Source organism: Elgaria multicarinata, chromosome 13 (genome assembly GCF_023053635.1).
Source record: "Elgaria multicarinata webbii isolate HBS135686 ecotype San Diego chromosome 13, rElgMul1.1.pri, whole genome shotgun sequence".
Classification (NCBI taxonomy): Eukaryota; Metazoa; Chordata; class Lepidosauria; order Squamata; family Anguidae; genus Elgaria; species Elgaria multicarinata.
Window position 1 is genome coordinate 35,373,482 of NC_086183.1, and position 15,611 is coordinate 35,389,092.

At 56.7% G+C, this 15,611-nt stretch overlaps 1 protein-coding gene across 1 annotated transcript; it reads right to left on the minus strand.

Moving 5' to 3' along the window:
• Positions 1–7,150: 7,150 nt before the first annotated feature.
• SERTAD1 (SERTA domain containing 1) lies at positions 7,151–10,611 on the minus strand. The gene is made up of 2 exons (XM_063139929.1): positions 10,489–10,611; positions 7,151–8,684 (listed from the first exon to the last, which is right to left on the minus strand). Exon 2 carries the CDS (start codon positions 8,678–8,680, stop codon positions 7,934–7,936), a length of 747 nt encoding a protein of 248 aa, XP_062995999.1. The 5' UTR covers positions 8,681–8,684; positions 10,489–10,611; the 3' UTR covers positions 7,151–7,933.
• Positions 10,612–15,611: the final 5,000 nt, after the last annotated feature.

Sequence of the window (15,611 nt, forward strand, 5' to 3'; positions counted from 1 at the left end):
AGGGGCACGATCCGCAGCCTCTACAAGCTTGAGCTGTGCTGCTTTTCCAGGTGGAGGAGAGGCAGTATTCCATATTCCTGCATGGCAGCCGCTGAGCAGCCCGCCCACCCCAGCGCCCAGCCCCCTTGTCAGCACCCCTTGTCTCTCCCCTGTTCTGCTTCTTCTGAGCTGCTCCGAGAGCTTCAGCTATTGGGCGGTAGAGAAATGTAATAAAGCAAAATGTCTGAGCAAGGCCAAATGATCGCGTGGTTTCCGTGGAGTCCTAGTGGCATACTCGGCCTTGTAATTTGTTGATTGGATTGTTTGTGTCATGCATTACAATCGAGTTCTCTTATGACCTAGAAGGAATATTTTCACGTTGGAATATCATAAGCATAAGATTTTGCAACCTGTCTCACTCCCTAAAAATTAAAGCGTTCAGACCTTTGGCGTCCGCCACACACTAGCAATACAGCAAGAATCAGTCACGCTGTCAGATGACTGGGAGAGGGCTCGCAAAACAGACGCCGCTGGCAAGCCAGCTCTGTGGGGGAATGCGTTCCAATGAGGGTGGAAGAGGAATGGCTGGACCCGGGTCTCTAACGAGGGGGAGGGGGAGGGGGAGGGGAGCGCAGAAGCGAGAGTGACCGTTGTGACTCTCTGGGCCAAGGGTGGAAAGCAAGCCAGTTCCAGAGATAGAACGAGGAGCTGGAGCTATATTTGAGTCCCGCCTGGAACAACGCTCTCTCCTTCCCCCTCCCTCCTTTCCGTGGCAGGAGGTCAAGCGCCAGGAGGGTCCAGTATAAACACCGGACATCCTCATCCGAAAGGGGCTTCCTTGGAGTGACGAGCAGCAGGGGCCCCATCCACCGCAGGGGAAGAAGCAAGCAAGCAAGCAAACAGCCAGCCCCCACAGCACTGTGCCTCCCCCAGCCCCAGGCAAAGTGGGCCAAGGGCTCCTAAGGCCTGTCAACAGACATCACACACCTTCCTTGCTGCCTTTAACCTTGGGAGGGCATCACACCTCCCTCGCTCCTTCAGCAGCACATCCCCAGGTGGGGAGAAGACGAGGGGAGGGGGTTACCGCGGCCCACCCGGAGTCTCCACAGGATGGCCCAGATGAAACCTGGGGCATGCACACAACGTTCCCTCTTCTCATCTCAAGGGCTCGCCACTGCCTGGACTCACCCTCCAGCACCCGTGAGCACTGAGGAATGCTTGGCTCTGTCTGCTGTATTCCTTTGCTCTAGGAGACCCTGCCTGGCACAGTTTTTAAAACCAAAAAGGGATTTAAAAGATTACTCAAAAAGCATGATTGCTTCCCCTCCCCCGCCCCCACCTGGGGTTATCAAGTGTTCAAAGTGAGCCTCTCTAACATGAGTTCTGGTAGGCCGAAAGCTGAACAGCACGTTCAGACGGTGTATTGATCTGAGGTTCTGATCCTGTCAGGTCCCAGTCAAATTAGATTCTTTTGACTACCAAGGTGAAACAAAGCCACATGTGCAAAAAGATGGCAGTCTATTGATAAAAAAATGATGCAGAATAAATATGCCATGAAAGCTGACACCTCCCCTCAGCCGATGGAGCTGTCAAGGCCGGGGAGTCATCCCCTCTGGACTGGTAAAAGTTCTCCAAGCTGGTAGTGCCCATGTTGCCCTTTGGAGCGAGACCAAAGGACAAAGCCTGCAAATTTGGATTTTACAGACATCTCTTTCTACATTCAGGAGCTGACAGGCCAACACACACACACACACTCAGAAGAGGGGGCTTCTCTTTCCCAAAAGTGCTCCAAGTATCACAGTTGGGGGAACTGATTGCCTTTCCTGAAAGACAGAAGCCCCAACATTCCAGTTCCTGGGAGGGGGAGTTTCTCAGCTCATGGGTCAGATTCAAGGCACAACGCTCTTATCTCTTTCACCTCATGAGGTAATTGGGCAGAGGCTCAGCGATGTACAATTGTTGACCTCGAGCTGTACTTCCTTAGAGCCAATTAAGGCGTATGCAAAAAGGCCCACAATAAAAGCTGCCCATAATGGAGCTAAAACCTGCTAACATTTATTGGCTGTGTTAAGCTACACAGATCTCGGGGTGACCACCCACCATCACATAGAATGCTGTGGAGTCCACCTTTTGCTTACTAACCAAGTCATTACAGACGGGTGCATTAGACAGACGCTGCGTCAATGGGGCCCCTCCCACTGCTCCATTCAAGGGTTTAAGTGCTGGGGAGGGGGTTGAGAGTGACAGCTCCCCACCCCCCACAAATGCACTCCTGGATCTAGTCCTGCCTCCCGGATCCCCGAACAGCGAGCCCTGCTCCGTCTCCCACAGGGCAGCCCTTCAGGGATTTGAAGAACGTTGCTATGTGTCTTCGTAAGCTTCTCTTCTGCAGGCGACACTTTGCACTTTCAATTGTTCTTCGCAGGACTTGGTTTCCAGACCCCTCAGAAACCCGCTCTCCCTCCTCTGGACATGCTCCAGATTGTCAGTCCCCTCCTTAGAAGGCACTGGTCAGAACTGGACACAGTAGCCCAGATTCCAGAAGGGTAGCCAGTAGCCACTGTCTCCGCCTCTTGCAGCAGAAACAGCGGCGCCTTGTGGCGCTTTGCAAAGCAACACATTTATTCATGGCAAAGGCTTTTGTGGAATGTGTTGTGCTGTAAACGGTGAGGTCAGAAGGAAACGAAGGGATGGCTGACGTTCCTGCCGACGGCCGGTGCACGGCGCTGTGGATGGCATTCTTGGTGTGGCCAGGGCAGAGCTGGCGCCTGGGTCTCCTGCAGGGTCTGCTGCCTGCGTCTGTATCTCTGTTATGCGGCCTGTTGTTATGGGTGCGGAGCAGCAGTCTGACCAGCGCAGAGCGATTCCTTCCCTTGATCTGGCGCTGAAAGCAGTGGCATCACGCTCCTGGCTCCCGTTCGGCTTCTGATCCATGAAGACACGTAGGAGTCCTGAGTGCACCATCCCTGAGGATCCACTTGGGCCCATTCCATCTGACTGGCAAGAGAACTCCGCAGGCGGGGTGTGTGGGGGTGTGTGGGCGTGTTCCCAGCCCTTCTTCTCGAAATCCTGTTAGCCCGAGAGGCCGGCGACTGTGGCCAAGCGACTCCTGACCCCGCACAGCTCGGTTTTCACCACTGAGAAGAGTGAAGTCCCCGGCCCCTCCCTTCAAGGACTCTGTCCTTCGTTATTGTAAGGTTGTCCCACAAAGCCTTATGGCGGCTACGTTCCCTTCATATGGAGGAGGAGATCCCAGTCCCAGCCCAGATGAAGAAGTGGCCCCGGTGGTGGTGGTGGTGGTGGTGAGCAAGGAGCACCCAGTGCTGGCCCAGGGGCGCCCTCTGCTGGCAGTTTTAGAAACCAGCCCAGAAGCCTTGAAAGTAACGCCTTTGCCTGCTGTCTGCCTGAGCCCAGCACCTCCCGCTCCTGTCAGCCACTCCTGCATCTCGCAAGACTCCACCCTGGGAGAGAGCGATCTGCACCTAGAGGAGACCTCAGTAGCTGAAGACTGCTTCTTTCCAGGAGGGCAGCAGGACCCCCAAGAACATAGCAAACAGCAAAAGCATAGCAAACAGCAGTTGGGCAACAGGCAAGTCCGGTGCGCCCCACAGTTCATGCCCGTTCTGCAGGGCAGAGAAAGTGCTGAGTGCAGGGGGCAGGGGATGATTTGCTTGGCCGAACGTGACAATCTGAGTAAGTTCAGGAAGCACACTCATAAGAACATCAGAAGCGCCCTGAGGCTGGATCAGACCAAGGGTCCATCTAGTCCAGCACTCTGCTCGCACAGTGGCCAACCAGCCATCTCTTCCCTCTCCGCCCCACCCATCACACCCGTGTGCCAGCTAAAAAGGTGCAGAGAGATTCTAGGATTAGGCAGGGGTGCAGTCCATAATCTGAAGCCAGTGACACACATTAAAGAAGGCCCAGACGAAGGGCCGTGGTGCTGGCCAGGGTCCGCCTCAGTGCCCACTTCGCCATGTAGACTGGCCCAAGGCAGCTGGCAACACCCCTTGCGTTTCTCTTTTTAAGACCAGCGAGCGCATCTGCCAAAGCCCCTCTCCCTCCCACGGGTTAAAGGCACAGGCGTGCCACCCTACTCCCCCGCCCTTTGCCCCGTGAGCCCATCCAGCCTCCTCCTCCTCCTCCTGACACAGCCACCCTTGGAGATGCCTGGAAGGGCGGGGCGACCACAGCCCGGCCTGCCTTCTGCTGCGGCTGGTAACAAGGGCAGGCCGCAACCACCTCCTCCCAAGGAATCTAGGGCAATGGGGCGAGCCACATGGGGCGGATGCCAAGGGGCACGAGTCACTGCACCAGGGCGGCTGTCATTTTCTCCTTGGGCTTCCTGCCCAGCCCCAAACAGCTGCCCCACAGAAGGCTGTGCTTGGGGCCTCCTGCCCATCCTCTGCTGGAAGGAGACTCCCACTGGACACTGCAGGGCAGGTAGCGTGGTCTTCACCACAGCCTCCTTTCTGGGGAGAAGTGTGAAACCCACTCCTGTCCTCACCTGGACTTGGGACTAAAACCGGCGTCTAGCACTTGTGGACACTTCCAAACAGCTCTTTTGAAGCCGGGGGACTCGTGGCATGGCAACGGGGAGGCCTGGAGGCCACCCAGCTTCTCCTCCTGTCAGACATGCCCATTTCCCAGACACATCCAGTGAGGGCCCTTGGCAGAATGACCCGCATCTGAAGCAGTGCATGCTGGGACAACATCCCAGAGTTCACAGGGGCCTGCACAGATTTAGGTGGGCTTTGAAAACCTTGCTAGCCTATGTTTTTTTATGATTGGCCTGATTGTTTTTGTTCTTTTAAAATATACATCGTTTGACTTTTATTTACTTAGTAAACTTATACTCCACTTTCTGACCAGGGTCCTCAAAGTGGCTTACAATATTTATAAAATACAGTAAATACAGATTTTGAATTGCTGTTTTATTAGTTCCTGCTATTGTGGGCTGCCTTGGGAAAAGGCAGCCCACAATAGCATTTAAAAGCAGGAAGGAAATTATTAAAATTGAGAAAAATTGAGATGCTGACAACCAGAATTCTTCTGGCAAGGGAGCCAGAAGCCCCCAAAGCAGCTGTTCCCGTGCGTCCCGGGACACGGCAGCCGGCCTGGACTAAGGGCTGAGACTGGTGGGGGGAGGCTGGACATCTGTGTAGGGCAGCCATTGACTGAACAGGAGGTGGGGGGTTCCCTTATGCAGAGTACGCAACCCATGCAGCATTGCTGGGGAGATGTCGAATTGCTAGCCCAGCACAGAGCTTTCAAACCAACCAACCCCCCCCCATTGCAAATATGGGCGAGAGGAGGTGTCCAGCAAGTTACTCTGTGCAAGTGGTCATGGCGACCACAAGGATCAGGGCCTCCACATCCAACTTGTTTCTCTGCCCACCCGGCCAGGTGCGAGCACACCACTCCCTACCTTCCTTCCGCCCCGCCCCCCCGGACACAGGCGCACTGCAGGTGTGAATTGGGTGGGGGGTGCTCACCTGCCCACGGCCCAGGGTGTGCCGAGTCTTCACGACCCCCCAACAAAGTTGGCAGGGCTCTTTGAGGGAAGAGTATTACGTTTAGCACTGTCTCCACGTGCCGCGTAATTCCACCAATGCAACATATACGCTATGTTGAGACAAGGGAGAGGGCTTCCTCTGCGGTGGCACCCCGACTGTGGAATGCCCTCCCCTGGGAGGCCTGGCTGGTGCCCACATCGACTGCATTTTGAAGCCAAGTAAAAACATGGCTTTTTAACAAAGCCTTTGATGGTTAAACTCACTGGCACACTGTTTTAACTGCTTTTACTGCTTTTAAATTATATATTGTTTTAACTTGGATCATGGTTTAATTTGTTTTTAACTGCATATTTATTGTTTTATACTGTATGTTTTTATCTGTACGCTGCACTGAGAACTTAATGATATAGGGTGGGATATAAATGTTTTAAATAAATAAATAAATCACGAGCCCCATCATAAGACGCCAGGCAGCCACCAGCTGAGAGGGCTTCAATGGGGAATATGAGGAAATCCACAGAGGAAGCCTTTCAGGGGCTCGCAGGCAGCCACCAGCGTCAGAAGCAGCGGAAGAGCTGCAGGGGGTAGAGGCAGCAAACAGCAGAGTCGCCCTCTTGCCTTGCTGCCCCTGCTTGTGGGCTCCCTGGAGGCATCTGAATGGCCACAGCGGGAACGCCTTTCAACTAATCCAGCACAGCTTTTCTTGTTCTGAAATATAAATCAGTGCAAACTGGTTTAAAATGTGCACGCTGCAGGCAGGCATCCACCCAGTTTTGGGCAGTCTGACAGTTGCTCTCAATCACCTCCTGCCCCAGCAGCTGTTTTCGGTCTGGATTCAGCCATTCTGTTTACACAGGCCTGAAGGCTGTAAACAAGAGTTCCAAGGCTAAATGAATGTTCAGTTTCTAGATGCCGACGTCCATCCAGGAAGGGCCAGCCCTTCTCCCAAATCTTGAGGAGGAATCATTGTGGAGCAACTGCGCCCAGCTGCTCTGTCCCCAGCCCTCCATGGCAGCCATCAAGGTGGCCACCTGGCCATTTGCTAGCCAGGCCTCAGATGATGCTGATTTGGGGCGGGGGGGGGAGTCCAAACTCCTTTGGGGTGCATCAAAGGGGCATTCCTTCACCTGCATCTTGGCCAACAGGCCAGCAACTCCCCTGCAAGCACCAATTGTACAGCAAGGGAGCCCCCCCTCCCAGCAGACTGGGCTCCAGGGATTTTGGCCAAAAATAACATCAGCCCTCACCACCAGCTGTGCAGGCTGGGGACAGTGGCAGTGGCAGGCCAAACATCTGGAGAGTCACCAGCAGCCTAGTCCTGCCCGAGAAGGATCTGTGTCCAGGTGGGCTAGGGCAGGGCTGGGGCTGCCAAGGGAGGGGCTTCCCTGCCTGCCTGCCCCTGTCCCATCCTGCTGTCCGCACTCAGCACCAGCACTTCTGGCATGGGACACTCAGGAAAGCAGCGTGACCCCAGCCAGAGGGGCCTCGGGGCTGTTTTGTATAAACACAGACACTTCATGGCAGGAGCTGAACCACAGGGGGTCCTATCAGGGTCTGTCGGGGGGGGGGGAGCTCTGGGAGAATGAGGGAGCAGGAGGAGCGCAGGCTTCTGCCCCACTTCTGATTTTCGCCCCCTCAAGCAAACAGCACAGGCATTGCCAGCAAGTGTATATTTGGTCATTTTAAAAGCCATTTGACAGAATGCGGTTCCCCAAGACTCTCAGTCCTTAGCACTCAGACAATAAATTACCGCTCAGTCTCACAACCGTTCCCTGCCTGAAGGCAGCACTCAGCACCAGCCCAAAGATATTTGGATAAACACACGCGGGCATCCACACATACAGTGTTGCTGTCCATGCAATTCGGTAGGGTTCACGAAGGTGTGGCGGAGGAAACAGGCTTGCTGCTTCCCAGGGGAGGCTGAGGGTGGGGTGGGGTGGGGTGGGGTGGGGTGCTCTCATAAAATGGGCACCTCAGGATGCCTGGAAGTCAAATCAGCACCTGCATGGAAACAAGCCAGTAGCCCAACACAGATCCCCCCCCCCATATGGGTCAGGCAGGGGAGGGCTCCCAATGGAGAAGCCACTGGATCCTAAAAAGCCCCTGCTGGATCTTGTCATATCGTATTGCTTGTTAACACAGCAGTGGGAAGGATCCTCCTTTGCTCTGAAGCATCACTTGAGAACCAGGGACGCAATAAGCAGCCGGTCCCAATTCTTTTCCTTGGCATTTTCTCATACGAGAAGGTTGGGAAGCAGATGACCGAAGACAAAGGCCGTCCGTGCAGATGCTCCACTTAGGGCGCCGTGAACGGCAGCATCGCCAAACCCCTGTTTTCCCCATACACCCACTCCTGAGAGGAGTGCAGCCGCTTGTTCCCCCCCCAAAGGAAACCGTGGTTTGCCTCTGCCAGGCCCCTCCCTGCCACCCCTCCCCCGTCACAACGCCTGGGCCTCCACCAGCATGTCCATGAGATAGTCCAGGTCAGCCAAGTCCGGCGGCTGCTGCTGCTGCTCCTCCTCCGGGCTGGAGAAGGCCTCCTTGAAGTTGGGGAGAGCCGCGGGCGACCACAGGTCACAGTCGTACATGGAGGTGTCTATGTCCTCAAAGGTGCCCTCTACGCCGTCCTCCAGCAGGTAGCCCCCGGGGCCCAGAATCTCCAGGGGGCTGGGCGGGCAAGTCCGCTCGGGCTCTGGGCTGAGCACACTGAGCTGGCCCCCTTCAGGCTGGCTGGCAGAGGGGTGCACAGAGTCTCCAAAGCCCTCCAGGCCGCTCAAGTCCTCCAGAATGGTGGTGAGGACCGAGACATCCACACTGGAGAGCAGGAGCTGTTCCAGCGGGGCGCTGAGAGGGGGCCCCTGCGGCCTCCGGCAAGTGTCCTGGTGCCTGGAGGCTGAGCTGCCACCACTGCTGCTGCTGCTGCTGCTGCCGCTGCCAGTGGCAAGGCTCCCCGGGGCCAGGGCAGGCTGGGGAATGGGGGCTGCGCCTGGCTGCATCTCGCCCTGCATGCGCCGGAGCGTGTTGGCCACCAGCACCAGGTGCCGGAGGTCGGGCTCCACATGCTGCAGACTCTGGTGCAGCTTGGAGACGGAGAGGCTGAAGAGAGAGCCGGCCGGGGTGGCTGCGGGAGGCTGGGGCTCCTCCTGGTCCTCGCTCCGTTTCCGCTTCACGCCTTTGGCCAGCATCCTCCTGGGAAAGGAAGTGGAGAAAGCGAGAGACGGTCAGGAGGGCCTCCGCCACTGCCCAAGGCCCACAGAGCAAGGCGGCGGGCACAGCGGCGGCGGCCCAGGGCCGTTGGAACTGGGGCGCAATGCCAAAGGTGCCCCCTCCCCTTCAAGGCGCAGAGTGCCCAGAAAATTGCACCAGCACCTCTCCCTGGGACTGAAAACACAACAACGAATTCAGCAACCAATTTTCTGCCGTTCAGTGCCCCTCCTCAAATCAGCTCCCCAAGGCAGCCGCCTCAGTCTGCCTAATGGTAGGGCTGGCCGTACCTGGGAGGAGGCTGGCATAATTATCCGGGGAGGGGAGTATATTCACTCTCTGCTCCATGGCAGCCCTGAGCACCTGGGAGTGATGGCCACCAAAAGGTACTGGCCCTGACGGCTGCATCAGAGCCCCACTGACAGAGGCAGCAGCCTCTCTGCCCCAGCTCTCGCGCTATGGGTCCAAAGCAACACAGCTGTCCGTATATTCCTCTGCCATGCCTCTCCTGGAGCAACACAGTCCCTCGTCCCGCACAGGGTATCAGCCTCCCCACCTGGGGCTGCCCAGCTGCGTTGGACTACACTTCTCGGCATGTCCCAGCAATAAGCAAAGACACCCAGTGTGTAGCACTGGGTGGGGGAAGGACTACACTACTACATGGAACCTGACCCAGAGTAACCCCACAGTCCCCCCCCCCCCAATACTCTGTGCAACTCAGAAGCGGTTCCAACATTTTTAGTGGCATTTTTGTTCTGTTTTGCTATCTTATCTTTAGTGTGTTGTACTTTTTATAGATGGCGTTATTTCTAAAACTTTATGTAAATCATTTAGAGAGGCCAGGAAAAGAAAAATCAAGTACGAGAGAGAGGCGCGTTCATTGGGACCTGCTGGGCGGGGGAAGGGGGGCGGGCAGACAAGAGGCTTCTTGGTTCTGGGTTCAGTTCCGGAAAAAGCCGCAGACTGCTCAGCTGCTGCGCCCCGAAGCAGACTTCCCAGTGCCGCTATTGGGTCTTATTCCAATAACCCTGGGCAGGACTGGGGTCCGAGGGAAGCCCAGAGCCAGTCAGCCAGCCAGCGAGGGCGTGCGTGCGTGCGTGCGGGGCGGGGCTGTGGAGAGGTGGGCTTTTTTTGACAGCCGAGGCTCTGGTCGGGCGGCTGAGGCTGCCTGCCCCTCCCCCCTTCGTTGGCGGAACCAGCTTGCCAAAGCCCAGCTTGGGACGGAGGGAGGCAGGCCTGCAGGCGCCAAAGGAACCCGTCCTGCTACAGCGGCGGCAGCAGCAGCAGCGCTTGGAGCGGGGCCAGGACCGGCCGGGGCAGCGGGCGCAACCCAGCCCGGGCTTCCTCTTGCCAGCGGAGGCGGGAGCAGCTACTACAGGCACCCGGCAGCCGAGGGGGGCACAACCCCCACCTTGGAAAGTGCAAATCCGGAGCGAAGTAATAGGGGGGAGGGGGGAGCCTCGGGGTGGCGGAGGAGGCGCAACTCGCTCGCTCGCCCCCGGCCGGTTCCCGGTCCGCGTAGCGCCGCCCCAACCTCGCAGGCTGCCTTTCCTGCCGAGGCCGCCCGCGCCCTCCCCGCCCCACCACCCTAGGCAGCCGCGGAAGCGGACGGTGACTCATACTGCCGCTGCCGCCGCCTCTTCCCCTGCCTGCCCAGCCGGGCGAAGCCACTGGGGCGCCGAGCGAGCGAGCGGGCGGGTGGGCGGGCCAGCGTCGTCGAGGCGCCCCGGAGCGGCGCGCGGGGTCCGGGAGCGGCCGGAGGGTCGCGGGGAGCCCCTGATTTACATACCCGGCTCCTCAGAGGCCAATCAGCGGGGTGCGGGACGCGACGCGCAGCCAATCAGGCGCCGGCATGCCGCCATCCGCGCTCCGGGATCGAATCTCGCGTCTCCGGCCGGCCGAGCGCTGCTGCCTTCGCGCTGCGTGGGCGGAGGAAGGCGCGGCGGCCAATGGCGAGGCTCGTGCGGGCCCCTCATCTGCATGCCGTGGGCGGGGGGATGACGCACCGCCTCTGCGGGGGCGAGAGCAGCGCGCAAACAAGCCGCAGGCCACGCCCTCCTCGCGCGCGTATTGGCTGGGGCGCGCAGGAGCCGCTCCGCGCTCGGAGCGCTGCGTGGGCGTGGGCGTGGGCGTCGGGAGAAAGATGGGGGGGCGTCCCGGTGCTTCTCTGGTGGCAGAATCGCCCCGCAAAGCGTCTGTGACCAGAGGAGCCGGTCGGGCCCCGGGCCCCTTTCTGAGAGAAGGAGCCGCGCCGAGTACCGCGCAGCTGCGAAGCCCTCGGGCGCCTCCGAAGCCGCCGCGTCCATCGCACAGAACCGTCCGTGGGCGAGGAGGGGCGGGCACGCAGCTCCTCCCGGCCGCCAGGGAAGCGAAGCCCCCGAGGACCGCTGTTGCTGCCCGGCTGCTCCGCCGGTGCGGACTGTGAGCGGCGCGGGGCAGGGACTCTAGGAAGGCGCTCCGGCTGCCCCAGTCCGAAGCGGAACCACAAGATCGCGCTCTCTTTTAGTCACCTGGAGGGGATATTGTGACAGAGCAGCCAGCTAAAGCGGACTGCAAAGGAATCCCTCCAAAAGTCAAACATTAACTTGGGGTGGAGGAAGACACCCACTTTATGGGATTTTGAATACTCCTTCCCCCCGCCAGCTCCGGAATCATTCCTTGTGGGTTTAAACCAGCTCCAGGCACTGTGTGCCCCAGGCACCTTCCTCAGTGCCCACGAAGATCCCCCCCCGTCTCCCTCCCCCTCTTTTTGCTTTTAAAAAGGTTGCCTTTTTCTTACTGGCAGCTGGGATTGCTCCAAAGCAAAGCGGCCGCCCCCAGCCCATGACAGCCTCTGGGCAGGCGACTCGCCCGCCCGCCCTGCCCAGCCCAGCCCAGCCTAGCCTGCCTTCCCAGGCCAGCAGTCTCATGTCTGTATTCCAGACAGTGCCTGAACTTTCCACATGGGCCCAAAAGGTTGCCGCCTTTCTTTAAAGTCAAAATAAAAATGTCACGGTGACTTTAAAGCACCTACAAACACATACTTATAAGCCCAATAGAGATGCGGATTAAAAATACTACTTCTGAAATCATGGCCACTCCTCAAGGTTGACAGTTGGTGGAGGTTTAGAAATAATGTCATTTGAATTAGTAACCATGTGAGCCCCCTCTCAAGCAGGCTAAAAAGTGGACATTTTCTTTTGCTTTTCTGCTTTGCTATCAGGCAGGACAGGAAGTCTGCAAGGCCAGGCAGATCACATGCTCGGCTCAAGTAAACTGCACATGATTTAAGGGAAAGTCAACACAACTTGTAGCTAAAAATGAAACTGAAAGACGTGCACATCTGCACAGCAGCCAGGCGCTAAGGAGGCTGCGCTCTGCATGCATCTCAAGTGATTTCTTTGCAGGCAGCCTGTCTGGAGAAGTCATTACCAATGAGTAATGGGGGCAGGCGTGAGAGAGGTATTCTTCAAATGCCCTGGGGCACTGCTGTTGTTGCATATCTTGCAGAACTGAGGCCTTCGCTAGACCTAAGGTTTATCCCGGGATCGTCCAGGGGTCAAACCTGTTCATCTAGGTGACACACAGGGGATCCAGTGCTCAGGCAGGGGCAAACCCTGGATGATCCCTGGATATACCTTAGGTCTAGCTGTGGCCTGAGTTACCCCAGTTCTACTGAATGTGACAATTGCCAATTCAGCATATGTCTTATCTTCTATGGAGCACGGGCAATGAGATGGTCAGGCACACTGCAGCTGCTCTCCCCCCACCCCCACCCCCACCCCCACCCCGTTTCCAGAAAAGGCCGTCACCCCACCCCCCATGCAGAGGCCCAAAGAGAGCAAGCCCAGCGTCTCCTCCAAAGAGCAACTGTTCATTACTGTCAGCTGCTCCCAACTTACCTGCAAGAGGTGTACAAAAAGAAACACTAAGCTGCATGCAGCCTTTCCTGGACCCTCCCCACTCCCTGCTGCTTCCGCAAATACACACAATTCCATCTAGGAAGGACGCAGGCAGGCAGGCAGGCAGGAGAGAGTAGGACGTTTGTTTTAAACTTTTGTAAACCACCCAGAGAGCTTCTTCTATGGGGCGGTATATAAATGTAATAAATAAATGAGACACACAGACCTTCTGATGCAGAGAAGTCAGACAGACCCATTTTAATTAGATTTATTGGCAGTTCAGTAATAGCCTTTAACAAGATCATCATCTACAAAAACAGTCAGAGGTAGATCCAGTCCCAATTCCGACAAATGTGGAGGCTCCTCCAGCCCCCAAAGCCATCCAGGGAGGTCACACACTCCGCTGGTTCACAGGTGTACGAAGAACAGATGCAGAAACTTCAGGAATTGGGCAAAGTTTGCAAGCAGCCACGGTTTGTGCACGTGAATTTATGGCAAAGGCACCATGGGACATACAGAGCATGCTGGTGTTAAGGAACTTGTACTGACAGAAGATCTAGACTAGGGGCGTGCTCCGCTCCGCTACGGATCCCTGGATCTGAAGCAGGCAGATCTGGACCTCCGAAGCCCAGTTCTGGATTGGGAGAGGTCCAGATCAGCCTGAAGCGGTTTGGACCAGTCCAAAGCTTCAGAGCCAGCTAAGTGGGGAGGGAAGCTTACCTGGCTCCCCTGTCCGCTGCCGCTGTGGTCCATATGGCGACAGCGGAGGAGCCAGGTAAGGGGGAGGGGGAGGGGCTTACCTGGCTCCCCTGTCCGCTGCCGCTGCGGTCCATATGGCGACAGCGGAGGAGCCAGGTAAGGGGGAGGGGGCTTACTTTGCTCCGTTTCGGTCCGGGCGGCAGCTTCAACTGACACCGAGGCCTATGACCTGTTTCTGGCCTTAGGCCTGGGCGTCAAATGAAGCCGCCGCCCGGACTGCAACGGAGCCAGGAAAGTGGGGCTTACCTGACTCCGGCACCGCAGTCTGTGCAGTGATGGTGGCAGAGCCAGGTAAGGGGGGAGGGGGATTACCTGGGGGAGAGGGGATTACCTGGCTCCATTGTGGTCCGGGTGGCAGCTTCAACTATGGCCCAGGACTAAAGCCAGAAACAGCCTGTTTCTGGCCTTAGGCCTGCGTTGCATTTGAAGCCGCTGCCTGAACTATGCTGGAGCCAGGTAAGCAGGGGGGAGGGGCTTACCTGGCTCCACTGCCACAGTCTGTGCGGCAGCAGGTGGCAGAGCCAGGTAAGGGGGAGGAGGCTTATTCAGCCCCCATTTTTTTTCCCTTTCCCCACTTACCTGCCTCCACCGCAGAGGCAAGTAAGTGGGGAGGGGGAGGGGGCAAAATGTGTGCTGAATATCGATCCTGACCTCTGAATCTCACTCCAGATCCAGAGCGAATCGGGGGAGGTCTGGATCAACTCGAACCAGTTCGGGCCCGGTCCAGAAGGTCCGGATCAGGATCCGAAGCGGTTCGGAGGCCCTGTGCACAGCCCTAATCTACACTCTCTGCCCTTCCTCCATACCCTGTGAGATTTCTGAGTTGTGTTGGTGCTTTGCCAGGAGCAGGCCCAGGAGGAGGCATGTCCACGCTCGCCCTACTGTCTCAGTGGACTGTCAGTCTCAGGGCATCGTATTGTCAGGAGAAGCCAGAGCTGCCTGCAAAGAACATTCAAACACGGCAAAGAACATCATTATTTTCTCTGGGGGTGGGGGGAGAAGGGAGGGAGCACTTGCCCCAGAAAGTGACTTCCAGGCCCCCCACGTTCCCTTTAACATATTTGGCAAAAAATTATTGCATTTATTAACAGCTTATTGCTAACACATGCTTTGGCAAGAGAGTAACGCATTTTGGCAAGAGAGTAACACATTGAGGCAGCTATCTGGGTACTTTGGAGGGAGAGGCAGGCCTGTGTCTGATCCATCAGGGCTCTTCTTCTGTTCTTAAGAGATGTAATTTGGATTATACTGGATGAAGCAGGAACAGGGTGGAAATGCTGACTGGGGAAGAACAAGAGGGTGCCAGACCTCAGAAAGACAAAGAATGCAAACATTTGGCAAGGCATAAACCAGGCGTGTGTTTGTGTGTGTGTGCGTGTGTACCTTGTGGCCTGTGGGTTGCATCTGGCCAAATTTACTGATATGGTAATGGTGGCGGCAGCAAAACAATGGGCAGTTCAGTGGCCTTAAAAGGCCATGTTTAGCTTTTGAGGCCACTGTCATGGTACTGCCAATCTTGCCACCACCAAAATTCAGCTACCCGCAGCCCCTTGGGGGGTTGAAAATGGTCTGCAGAGCCCCGAAAGTTGTCCAGCCCTGACATGAATGGAAGTCAGTGTGGGAAGTCCAGGCTCTTTCCATAGAGGGATGCTGAGAGGCACACGCCACTCACAGCTCTGGGTCTCAGCCACATTATGCAGCCAGAAGGCAGCCGTGAGCAGGTCCATGAAATATCAGAAGGCAGCAGCACCATTGCTGAGATGAAACCCCAGCATCTAGGAGGGAGTTGAGATGCCAGCCAGGTGCCTGGAAGACGTAGCAAAGTGGGGATGCCAAGGAGGGTTAAGTTCAGTAAGCCAGTTCAGGGGCTGGCTAAATTCCCCCAGCCACCACAGCAGTAGTAGCAGCTTTTCTTCAAGAAAACTCACTTGGGTGCAGCAAGACTTGCCAGCTGTGGGGAAGCTGCGCTGCCCCCGTCCCTGAGTAAGGCTTGCCCTGCTTAGCGTCCCGCTCCAGAGCCCCAGCAGAGATGACCCGTCATGTCTTTGCTGCTCCGATTCTCTGCCTCCCTCCAATGGACAGTCACATATTGCACTTGTAGCAAACAACCATTCAGTCCCATATGGCATCCTTTCCAGAAGGATAAAAACATTGCAAGAATAAACTACTTAATTTACTACTGTAGAAACTGTAAACGGTCCTTTTACTCAGAGAGGTCATACTGGGAGGGGGGGCATTGACCCGTAAACATTAGTGAACGCAGCATCCAGGG

Excerpts from the sequence above, each read along its gene's own strand:
- SERTAD1 (XM_063139929.1), bottom strand. The coding sequence starts at position 8,680 with ATGCTGGCCAAAGGCGTGAAGCGGAAACGGAGCGAGGACCAGGAGGAG.